Source organism: Choloepus didactylus, chromosome 4 (assembly GCF_015220235.1).
Source record: "Choloepus didactylus isolate mChoDid1 chromosome 4, mChoDid1.pri, whole genome shotgun sequence".
Classification (NCBI taxonomy): domain Eukaryota; kingdom Metazoa; phylum Chordata; class Mammalia; order Pilosa; family Megalonychidae; genus Choloepus; species Choloepus didactylus.
Window position 1 is genome coordinate 32,368,971 of NC_051310.1, and position 12,958 is coordinate 32,381,928.

General features: G+C 36.4%; 1 protein-coding gene across 1 annotated transcript in view; it reads left to right on the forward strand.

Moving 5' to 3' along the window:
- Positions 1-10,174, forward strand: part of SPTLC2 (serine palmitoyltransferase long chain base subunit 2) — a 201,709-nt gene extending 191,535 nt beyond the window's left edge. Inside the window, exon 12 of the mRNA XM_037832187.1 lies at positions 4,724-10,174. Within this exon, the coding sequence (XP_037688115.1) occupies positions 4,724-4,843 (120 nt within the window). The 3' untranslated portion in view covers positions 4,844-10,174. The remainder of the gene's footprint in view (positions 1-4,723) is intronic.
- Positions 10,175-12,958: the final 2,784 nt, after the last annotated feature.

Sequence of the window (12,958 nt, forward strand, 5' to 3'; positions counted from 1 at the left end):
TCAGCATTTAACTAGAGATTCTAATCAGGGCAGTTAGGCAGGAAAAAGAACTAAGAGGCATCCAGATTGAAAATGAAGAAGTAAAACAATCTATTTGCAGATGACATAAAATATATAGAAAATCTTAAGGAATCTGCTTAATAAACAAGTTCATTAGTGTTGCAGGATACAATATACAAAAATCAATTGTATTTCTATATACTTGCAATAAATAATCTGAAAATGAAATTAAGAAAACATTTCTATCTACAATAGCATAAAAAAGAATTAAATTCTTAGGAATAAATTTAACAGAAGTTCAGGACTTATACATCAAAAACTATAAAACATCATTGAAAGAAAACTAAAGAAGACCTAAATAAATCAAAAGATGTCCTATAGTCATAGATTGTAAGACTTAATGTTAAGAGGCCAATAGTTCCCAAATGGATTCAGTGCAATCTCAATCAAAATCCCGGGTGGCTCTTTTGGAGAAAATCATAAACTGATCTTAGCATTCAGATGAAAATGCAAAAGGCCCTGAATAACCAAAGAAGAACAAAGTAGGAAGACTCATACTTCCTGATTTCAAAAAGTTATTACAAAGCTACAGCAATCAAGACATTGTGGTACCAGCATAAAGATAGACACATGTATCAATGGAATAAAACTGAGAGTCCAGAAATAAACTTCTTTTATGGTCAGTTAATTTTTGACAAGGGTGCTTAGACAATTGAACAGGGAAAAAATAATCTTTTCAACTCACGGTACTGGGACAACTGGATATCTACATGCAAAACCCCTATCTCATAGTATATGCAAATTAACTCAGAATGGAACATGAACCTAAATAAGAGCTGAAACTGTAAAATTCTTAGAAGAAAATCTGAGAGCAAATTATGTGACCTTGGAATAGGCAGTGATTTCTTAGATATGCCACCAAAAGTAGAAATGACAAAAGAAATAATAGTTTGGACATCATCAAAATTAAAAACTTTTGTGCTTCAAGGACACTGTGAGAAAAATGAAAAGACAACCCACAGAATGGGAGAGAATATTTGGGTTAGGGTGCCTCCCTGTCTCTCCCAGACCACTGCAGCCCACTGGACAAGACCCAGCTTGTCCTCATATGTTGCAGTGGTCCTTCTTTGTTCACCCGCACCCCAGAACCACTGCTTTGGATCATTCCTGCTTGTTCTCTAGGTGCTTTTGATGAAGGAGTGAGGTCTATCTGTCCTTATTCCAACATCTTCCCGGAGTCTCTTCCTACTGTTTTTAAGTTGCCTTTTTCTTGATTTGGCAGTTGCTCAGTTATTGCAACCCTTTAACTGTTTTCCAGAGCTCTGATAAAGTTGCTCTGCCAGTTTATGCTGGTTGTCCAGTGTTGTTGTGGGGAGATGGAATGTGGGAGTTTCTCACTCTGCCATCCTGCTGACATAGCTCTGTTCTTCTTTCAACTAGGTTTGATTGGCAAATTTGCTAAATGTAGTGGATGGGAACATAGGTGCCAAGGCAGAGAATGATGAAAAAAATACGATATGTTTAAGGAATAGCAAGAAATTTAATGGATAGAACATAGGATGTAAGAGTGAAAGAGGAGGTCATGAAGTATTAGAATAGGTCGGGGCAGGATGTGAAGGGACATTTTGTAGCTATGCAACTTTTTTTTTAAGCTATCTAACTTTTTTTTAAAAGCAATCAAATAAAACATGGAATACTGATGTGTTGCTCTTAGAAATGATCAAAAGAGGTAACATATGAGAAAATATGTGGAAAAGGTTTAAAAATGACAAAGTAGGATACAAATCAAATAGGCTAATGTGAGTGCACAAAATACAAAATCGAAAGTCTGGATTTAGGGTAGATTACGGTTAGCTGGGGGCAGGGACGACTCCTCTGGCTTAATTGCAAATATGTCAAGTGGTCATGTTTTCATGATTTTAACTCTTACTCTGTGTTCTTTTATTTGAATTATCTGATTGCCTCACAGCTTCACTGGGAAAAATTATTAAATGTGAAGTAAATTATAATTTCCTAAATAGAAAACATAAAATCTTGAATTAGTTTACATAGAATGTAATTATTGTTGTGTTTAAATAAATGGGATGCTGATGTCCAACAATATGAAATTATGGTATAAAATGTATAAAAAACTGTTCCATAAAGCACAAATCTTAATGGACCAGAATCCTTGAAAAATGGAATATTATAATTAATTTTATGGTTTTTAGTTGGTGTTAAATTTTTAGCAAGACCATGGTTTGTTTTGACCCTTCTTGAATCATTTACTAAAATGCTTTATTGTCCATTCTTACTTTTTATAAAAGTAATGTTAATTTATCTTTTCTTTCCAAGAGAATTGAAAACGTGTCCACACATAAACTTGTATGTAAATGTTCATAGTGACAATCTTTTACAATAGTAAAAAGGTGGAAACAACATAGATGTCCATTGACTGGTGAATTCAGCCATTATAGGGAATTAAGTACTGATACATGCTATACAACATCAATGAATCTTGGAAACATTATCCTAAATGAAGGAAGCCAGACGCAAAAGTCCGTTTACTGTATGATTCCATTTATATGAAATGCCAGAATAGGCAAATACATAGGGTCAGAAAGCAGATTAGTGGTTATCAACACCTGAGGGGAGAGAGAAATGGAGAGAGACTTTTAATGGGTACAGCATTTCTTTTTGGGGTGATAAAATCTTCTAAAAGTAGACAGTAGTGGCATTTGCACAATTCTATGAGTATACCAAAAGCCACTAAATTGTAAAATTTAAAAGAATAAATTTTATGGTATGTGAATTGTATCTCAATAAAGCTATTTGGGGTTGGGGGGAACCAGAAGGACAAGGATTTTGGCTCAGGGGGAATGACTGTTCTAGAATATTTCCTTATTTAAGACACAATTCTTAACCCTATAATTAAAACAATAACACATGTTGTTTTCCTAAATGGCAATAAATTTAGGAAAAATCTATTCAAATTAAATACACCCATATAATAGCCTGCAGTTTCTCATTGCAATTCTTTGTTTTATGTAAATAGAACTTTGCCTGAAATATTTGGTATGGGATCAGAAGAAATCTTGTAATCTCTGTCCCTCTGGGCCACTGTGAGTTTTTTCTTTCTCTTCTCATTTTCTTTTTATATTGATGGAAAATATTAGGTTCTTCTGAAGTCCAAGTTCATAAATGTCTTTTCTTTTCTGATCTTAGTAAGTCACGTGGACTTTTAAAAAAATTAATAAATCCTCTATCAGAGATCAGGGGAAAAATGGTTAATGGATTCTCCTTCTGAAATTCAATTTTAAATTGTTTCCATATGGAGCTTTGAATTAAACCTCTTTTCAAATGTGCTACTGTTTGGATAGCATGTTGAAATCTAGCTCTTATTTGCCTTTTATTTTTCACGTAATTGGAATAAAGAATTTTTTGCATGTGCTAGAATATATAAGGAATACTGTTTTTTTTTTTCTCTGTCCCAACACTGATTTTTAAAAGTTAAGTTTAATAACAGGTGGATATGTCTTTATACTGGTATTCAGCTGACTCCCTTTTCTCAAATATGAAGTGTACATTTTCAAATGGATCGATAGCCATAAAACTGGACAGAAGACTATTCATGTGATTGAGATTTGGGGAGTCATACTTGGGCTATAGAGCTTCTAATGCCCACCTCACAATTTCTTAGATTCATTGTCTGAATCTGAGGCCCCAGATGGGTTTATCAGATCAACTAGTCAGTATCCCCAGGCATTGTAGGAATGAAATACTGAGGGCCAATAATTTGCCTTTCATTGAAAACTTTATTCCGTGACTGGGTTAGGTGCTTTCTAATACATGGAAAAATGCCTTAGAATCTTAGACTCCAAAATTTTTGCTCTCTCCTTTGGATTTCTCTGGGAGGCACCTGGAGCATATGGGCTCCCTATCCTTCCATTTCACTTTTTTTCTGAGAAATTCTGAACCCATATATTCCTAAGTTAGGATCCTCTATTTTGACTCTGTGTGTATTCCTTTGATAGAAGGGTTCACTTTGTAAACTGACATTTGATTTGTATACTTTTCTGTATGTAAGCTATACTTCTACCAAGAGTTAATTTAAAAACTAACACACACACACACACACACACAAGAAACCATATAAGGATTGCCTCAAACCACATAAGGATTAGTGGTCAGCAAGAGACTTTTCTTTTCATGTCATATCTTTCTTTAATCTTTGAATTTTTTATAAGTAAAATATCAACTTGGAAAATAAAAGAGCAAGTTTTACCAACAAGGAATTAAGTTGTACCTGGGTGGAGTTGTAATAGGAAGACAAAATAATCCCTCAAGGTTAGGATTTTGGACTTTGAAATCAGACCCAAGTTCAAATCCCAACTCTGACCTTTGCTTGCTACTTTACCTTCACCCTGTGTATTACCTACCCAGATCTCCATCCCAGCAGCATTCATTTTTCTTCCTGAGTTGGCTAGTTAAGTTTGCATATTTCTTTTTCTACCAAACATACTACACTTTGGTGAACGTACCTTTTATTTTGTGTACCTTTCTATGCATAACCTGTGACATCCTTGCTCAAAAAAGCAGCTCTTTCCACAGCTATTTTGTATTCTGATCCAAGTAAATGCACAGATGGTAGAAGTCCCACCAAAGGATAATAACTTTGCCAGTGATTGCGGTTATGACTGCATCTAATGGTTCTTTGACCTCTACTTTGTCTTGTGTATTTTAGGCTTTAAAGGAGATAGATGAAGTTGGGGACCTATTGCAGCTGAAGTATTCCCGTCATCGGTTGGTACCTCTCCTGGACAGGCCCTTTGACGAGACTACTTACGAAGAAACAGAAGACTGAGCCTTTTTGGTGCTCCCTTCAATGAACCCTTCTTCACCCAGGACAGTGTGTGGCCTTTCTGAGCCAGTTCCAGGAACCACACTTCTGTGGCCATCTCATGTGAAAAACATTTCCTCAACTACTGAAGTTGGCCACCTCCACTCTACATGGAATTTTGTAAATAGTAAAAAACTGCTTCACATCCTTCCTTTGCTATATGTGTTGCCTTTGAAAAGAAAGGTGACTCACTTTGCTTTTTTTTTCCATTAAAAGATTTATTTTATAACTTTCTACTTGTGAAATCACGCTGACCCCAGCCTGTTCTGGCTAACCGTGCAGACTGTTCCCCTCCCCCATCCACCAGGCAGATTTGGGATTCCTCTGGGTCCATCGAGAGCTACTGCTGGCCCTGGCACTACAGACCATCCTGGCCCTCCGCCCTAGGGAGCAAGTGCCTTCCACTTACCTTCCCATCTAGGTCTCACAGGTTGCCTACCTTTGGATCTTTATTTATCCAGTCAGGTAATCAACCAAAGTATTTTTTATTTAGTCTTACGTTTAGCCTTTTAAGAAAAACAGTAGATGGTAACATTGATAAATGGCTCATTGTATAACTCCCTCAGGCCAGCCTCCCAAGGCTTTGGTAGTATCCCATTTTGATCTGATCACCAGAGGTTTTTTGTTTTTTTTGTTTGTTTTTTTTTCCTTCACCATCAAATATTTCTTCATGATGGTCTTAGGTTTAGAGTATATCCAGTTTCTGAGTTTCACTTCCCAAGCTCTAACCTTTACATCTCCTTCCCTCTATTTAAAACACTTACTGTTATAAAAGCACCCACATTCCACCTTGGTCAGACCTCTGTGGTGAAGATAATTCTCAGACTCACTGTTTTATGCAGAAAAGGTGGTCCTGTAGAGTGATGTGCACTCCTGGTGGGGTGAGGGCATAGGGACAGCATAGAAAGAATTGATTACTACTATCAGAATGCCTGTGGTTTAGATTTCTTATTACTTTCCACTTTTTAAAATTCTGATAGCCTCTACTAGGTCTGGGACCAGATCAGGACTTAAACTGATAAAGGCAAATGTTGGCAGATCCTTTGCTCAGAAATCATTTGTCTTGTTCCTGTCTAAGGATTCAAGTTATTAACTTACCCCTTTTAGAAGCTGACCCATTTAAATGTTACTCTTCTGAATGCTAGTTCTTTCTTATTCTTGATGTTTAAGATCATTTTAACCTAGCATCTGGGGCTTAGGGTCTCCCCATCCTCTACTACATTTTTTTCTGAGAAATTCTGAAGACAAACCCCTGTTCTAAATTTGGATCCTCTGTTTTGACTCTGTTTTCATACTTTAAGAGTGTAAGAGAATCTCAGAGAGCTTTATATTGCATGACCAAAGAACAAATCTAAAAATCACTATTTTAAACTTCTTTTCTGTTGACCAAAGTTTAAATGAGGAGAACTTTTGGCTGTATTATTCTCAACATCAGCTTGTGTTTTGGAAAACACCAAGTATTACAGGGGAGGGATTGGGAATAGCATGGGAAAAGAACGTGTGAAAATAGTTTTGCACCTCTCTATTTTGAAGTTGCTCCTTAGTAAAGAGTCTCTGTTCAAATTCTCCTGGGCATCTTGCACATCACAACATGTGCCTGCATGTGGAGTGGAGGATATAAGCAATATTATTGTTTGTGAAGTTTTGTTTTCACGTTTTAAGTCATCTTTGTCCCTGTCAGCATCTGAAAGCTTTAAGCCCTTGACATAGGCCAAAGTTTTATTCTACTTTTTTAAAGAACAGAAATGAGTTAATAAAAACTAAGTAGAGATTCACAGAATATATTTACCATGTAAAGTGAAAGTAAAAATGAGATTAGTGTAAACTAAGTGTAACTATTCCTGTAAAATCAAACACATTGCTAGCATTTACTACAATATAGTTCACCAGAGAATCAACACTAGGATACCAGATAGCTTTTGCACTATAGTTAATATTTAATGATGTAGAAAATCACAAACTTGTGCACAAGTCACAAAATGTTAAGCAATGAATTTTCCTGCTAGTCTTTTTCAGTTGATGTGCATGAAGTCACATCAAATTAAAATGTCAGTTTGTATGGGCATTTAAAAATGTATAATCACTTTGTCCAGTGCAAAATTATTTCAGAATAAGTGTTGCTAAGTTACAATTTTATTTTGAAGGAACAAACCTCCTCTGATCCACCCATGACCTTTGTACTTTCTAGAAGACAAAATGTTATATGCATTATACATGCTGGCTGTCTCTTCTTGAAACTAATATAAATCTAGGGTCCAAGTTATATCACAGGTTTCATCATTTAACCAAGTACTTCGAAAATACAAGTGTATGTAAATACAGCCATTGGGAATGCATAGAAATCCAAAATATATACTTATTATTTACTACACTGTCTGATTCAAGAATCTAATGGGATTCAAACAGGTATCAACTAACTTTACTACCAGAAACCAATAATCAGAGTCATCAAGAGAGGTCTGACATCCTCATCTGTTTTTCTCATCTCTCTTTTTATTTAGCATTTCCTCTATCCATTTCAGGTTTATAAGACTTCTTTCTTTAGATCACATCAGAAACCAGGAAATTTTAGGTTGGGAACATCAAAATCATAGGCAAAGAATGGCTGAAGTGCCAGAAGTCGTTTCCCCTCTCATCTTTATTTTAACAGCTTTAACCTAGAATGTGGTGTACATTTCAGAGCACACAAAATATTGAAAGAGAATGTTTGGGAATGAGCACTTTTGAGAGCTTTTTCATCTTTTTGCTTTGCTTTGGTTAAAAATTTTAACCCTTCAAACAAAGGTTCTAATCTCTAGAACCCCCAAGTATTGCCATTTGAAGAACCTAGCCATGTTAGTCCTTTAGTCATTCTTTTAAACTTTCATGACAGTGAGGATTTCAGAGAGTCAAAACAAACTTCCTCTTGCAGTCATGTAAAGCAATTCTAATTTCTAATTTCTGAATAGCCTACACAACTACTGAGGGTTGTATGTTTGTCTGATGCCCTTTTGGAGGTGAAGAATTGTACAATCTTCCAATGATTTGCCTTTTTAAATTCCTCTATACTCTATATATACTCTATATATAGAGTATATAATTCCTCTATATTTGGCCTTTCTGTATTTTCCAGTTCTCAGTTTATAGAATTCCAGCCCCAGAGGAAACATTTATATGGTGGGGCTGGGCTTTAGGAATCAGTAGATCAGACACCTTGTTTTCCTTGTACACAGCTTTACATGTCAGGAGGAAGCAGAGAGCTTTATTTCTTCCCCACTTAAGGGACTCTGTTTCTAAGTTTCTTACAACCAGTAAGGTCTAGCTGAATTTTCTAGTATGTAATACTCTTCTCTGCTTTCCTGTTAGTAAAAATCAGGAGAAAGAAATAGCTTACATGGGAAGATTTCCTGGCTTCTCAGGGAAGGAGGAAAGAAAAAAGGTATCTACTACCACCTCACTGTTTTTCCCCCTTTTCCCAATTGATGAGGCACTCTGGCTCCCAGTGATACAGGACTGTGCAACTGTGCAGAACTACTAGTCACGCCATAATATGGATAATTCTTGCTTTGTAAGAATTTGTAGGGATGTGGCAATACCACCTAGAGAAGCTTAAATATATTTGACTCATTCTGTGGCATGAAGAATGCTATGATCTGATTCCCCACATAAGTGTGTCTTTTCTCTCAGTGCTGTAGGTAAGCCAGAATGGGTGGTGAGAAAAGGACAAGAGTAGTGGATTCTTTTCTAACTGCCTACCTTCATGAAAATCGTGAATTGTTGAGCATTTCACACAGGTAAAAATCAGCTTAGCCCAAGGGGATTGTGAAGGGAGGTATGAAAATCAAAGGTTTCTTGTTAGCTGTTGAGTACTGTTTGCCTAAATGCAGCCTCAAAAACCTATGAAAGCTTAATGTCCAGCAGGCATCTTAATCCATTAGGCCAGTTAAAACTTCTTCCATGTGGAGAAAAGCATGTCCGTTCTCTCCTCAGCTTTATCCATATGAAACAGAATGCTCAGGATCCCAGCCAATTGCCATGTGCAAGGATAGCAGAATTGGAGGACTCACCTCTCCTTTCCTGTACAGAGGAAATGCTAGGACTAGCCAATGGTCCCTTTGCTTTTAATTGAATGCAGAGCACTGTTGTCATTCCATTTGTCATTTCCAGTGACTTATGTTTTTTGAGCATTTGCTATAGATTGAGTCCTTCCTAGGAAGGAAGCCAGAGGGGCTAGCTTGTGTTTATAATGAAAATGTGTCCTGGTTTTCTCTAGTAAATCTGGAGTTTCACATTCCCAGTTCATCCTTGGGAGTGGCTTGGCAGAGGAAGCTTTGGGCAGGTTTTGTTAACTACATGGTATACACAAGATAAAAGATCCTGAACTGTGATTCTTTGTGGTATGATGAGTTATAATAAACTGACCCTGAAGAATGCAATGGCTCTTAAACTTGGTTACTGTGTTCTTAATGAAGCAACACCCAGAGTCCTGTTCTATTGGAGCAGTGGTGGGGTTGAATGCAAGATAAAAACAAGAGAAGTATTCTGATTTTGTGCTTTCACAGTTGGCCTACGTTGTTGCCATCTGCATGGATAAGTGAATCTTTTCGTGCAAATGAGTCCTGAGCCAACCCAATCTGGTTTTCCCAACACAATTCCCAGGTTCCTAGTGCAAAGTTTGGACACTTGCCCCAGACTTTCCAAGAGAGGGAGGAATGCATCAGAGACTAGGGTGGAGCTGTGAGCTGTCTTCACCTTTAGTAATATTGTTATCTCAGTGATGTTAAACCAACGGTTGGAATGATTTACAAGTGTTCCTCTTTCTTCACACCACACTGGTGAAATCACCCACATAATCTTGATGATCCCTCTCTGTATAAAGGCAGCTAACATTAAGAGAAGGGGGAAAGAGAGAATAAGAATAGAGAACTAGCTTACTGGACAGCTGAGATCTTATTTTCTTGGCCCATATTTCTTCAATGACCAAGTCACCTGTAAACTGGAGTTTGTAAGAGGTGCTGTGATAACCCCTTTCTGTTTCTATAATCTGAAAAAGTGTGAGGAGAGAACATGTAAATAAAAAAATTTATAAATACAGTAATGTTTTAGGGTAAGTCACATTTTTCTCTTACTCCCCACCCCTTTTTGCAGGATGATTTCTTTTTCTTTGTTGGATGACTGTGAAACTATAGTGGGTTGGGGTAGGTGTATCAATTTTAAGAGTGCATGTTAAAAACTGAAGGAAGAGTACTTGAGATGCCTTAAGAATCATCCCATGAAAATAAATTGTTTTGTCCCAATAAAATATTCATAAAGATATATCTGCCTTTATTCATTCAACCTATAAATACTGGGTGCTTTCTCTATGCCAGGCACTGCACTAAATAACAGCAGCAAAACAGATAGATGTTTCCTACTTTCTAGTAAATAAATATGTGATGTTAAATACCATTTACAAACTAAGTTCTGTGAAGAAAAATGAAGAGCATGATAAAGGGATTGTAACCAGTATCTGATTTAAATGGGTAATAAAATTTTCCGAAGAAATGCAGAATCTGAAAGAGTGTGGCTGGAACTCAGTGAGCAAGGAGTGGGTGGTGTGGTGGAGCTAAGAGAGGAAGGAGTAGAAGCCAGAGGCCCTGGGCTTGCTGTTCATGGGAAGGGGTTTGTCATACGTGCCAGTGAAAAGTTTATAGCATTACAAGATAATCACTAGCTTGCTTTCTTATAGTCATCACATGGAAATGCAAAGGAACTAGAATAACCAAAACAATTTTGAGAAAGCAACTATACTATCTGGTTTCAAGACTTGCTTTAAAGCTACAGTAATGACCCTGTGCTATTGGTGTTTGGATAGTCAGATGGCTCAGTGGAACAGAATAGAAAATCCAGAAATAGACCCTCAAATTATAGTTAGTTGATTTTCAACAAAGGCAACAAAGTATTTCAATTGGGAAAGGATGGTCATTTCAACAAAGGTTCTAAAATGAGTGGGTATCCATATGGGGAGAAATGACCTTCAAGCCTCACCTCACACATACACAATGATTAACTCAAAATGGATTGTAGCTCCAAACATAAAAACTATAACATTTCTGGAATAAAATATGAAAAAAAAAATCTGTGACCTTGGGTTAGATAAAGATTTCTTAGGATACAAAAACCATGAATCAAAAAAGGAAAAATTGAACTTCTCCAAAATTAAACAACTTCTCTTCAAAAGACTTAATAAAATGAAGACAAGCCACAGACTGGGATAAAATATTCACAACATACATGTCTGATAAAAAATTTATATCTGGAATCTATAATGAAGTCCTAAAATTCATTAATGTCAGACAAGTAAAAAAAAAATAGGCAAAAGATTTGGACGCTTCATAAAAGAAGATATACTAATGGCTAATAAGCACATGAAAAGATGTTCAACATCTCTGGTCATCAGGGAAATGCAAGTTACAACTATAATGAGATATCATTACCCACTCATTTGAATAGCTAAACTTAAAAAGAGTGAACATACCACGTGTTGACAGACATAAGCAACTGGAGCTCTCAGAGTTGCTGGTGGGAATGAGAAATGGTATAGTCACTTGGAAAAGACAATTTGGTAGCAATCCCATGTATAAGTATTTACCCAAGAGAAATGAAAGTATGTCCACACAAGGACTTGTACTTGAATATTCATGGCAGCATTAGTCATAATAGTAAAAAACTGGATCCAGCCCAAATGCCAGTAACAGGCGAATGGATAAACAAACAGTGGTGTCCACCCATAGGATGAAATACTACATGGCAAAGAAAAAGCAATTTACAGCAAGATGGATGAATCTCAAAAACATGATGAAAGAAGCCAGACACAAAAGAATACATAAATATGATTCCAGTTTATCAAATTCTAACAAAGGAAAAACTAGCACATGGAGACAGAAAGCAGATCAGTAGTCAGGAGCCAGGAGTGAGGGAATGGGGATTAACTACAAAGGGGCTGTTTAGAGATAATTTTCAAGAAAGAATAAAATCATGATTCTCATAAAAATGTAAAAATGAACATGCGAAGATTGCATAAAACTCATTAATGGGAAACTGGTAAGGAAACTGCAACCAAATCAAAGGAAACATTCAAAAACACATACATTTATGGATCAGGAATATTGAATTAGATGTGCAAATGAAAGCCAAACTGATTTCTTCCAAACTCTGGGAGGGAGGTCAATGAAACATCTTAGGACAGGGAATAATTTGCATTTCTAGTAAGAGTTGTTTTACATTGCTATCAGTTATCCACAACCTAGAGAGTTGTAAAATAGCAAAAACAAACAGAAGACTACAGTCAGGTAACTACTGTGTGTAGACCATGCATAGTTTTCCAGCGAAGCACAATGTTTTCCATATAGGACACAAAAGGAAATTGGAGTGATGGGAATGTTCTATAAAATGATTATGGCAATGGTTTCATGGACATATATATTTGTCAAAACTCATTAAACTGTACAATTAAATGTATGTGTTTTATTAGATTATATCTCAATGAAGTGATTTGGAAAGATCAGAAAGATAACCATGCACGTGGTAGGAGGAGGAGAACCAGAAGGGGTACAGCAGGACTGGTTAGGAAGCTTTTATAACAGTCCATGTAGACCTGCAGGGGCCCTTGGAGTACAGTGGTAGTGATTGATATGGAGACTGTCCACATGAATGAATGAATGAATGAAACCATCTTCAAAGTCCAAGTCTGATGTAATGTAAGGAAAGGAGTAGCACCTAGTGGAAGGTGCAAAACTTTGGTGAGAAGACAAAATATTAAGTTGGATGTCAAAGTACTTTTTACAAAAAAAACACAAATCCACAAAATACAAAAAACAACAAATGCAATACTGTGTAGCCAGTGCTCAAATGCTAGATTTGTTTTGGCTAACATGTGAGTGTTTACTATATACCAGGCATCTAATTAGGTCAAACCCTATGAAATTGCCAGTATTCAACACTTTTACCCAAAAAATGGCAATTTCCTATCATTCATGCTAATAAAAAGTTCTGGGTTTCTCATTTACTCCTCACATTTTTGAGGTAGACAACACCCTCCTTTTACAGATGGCAAAAGCA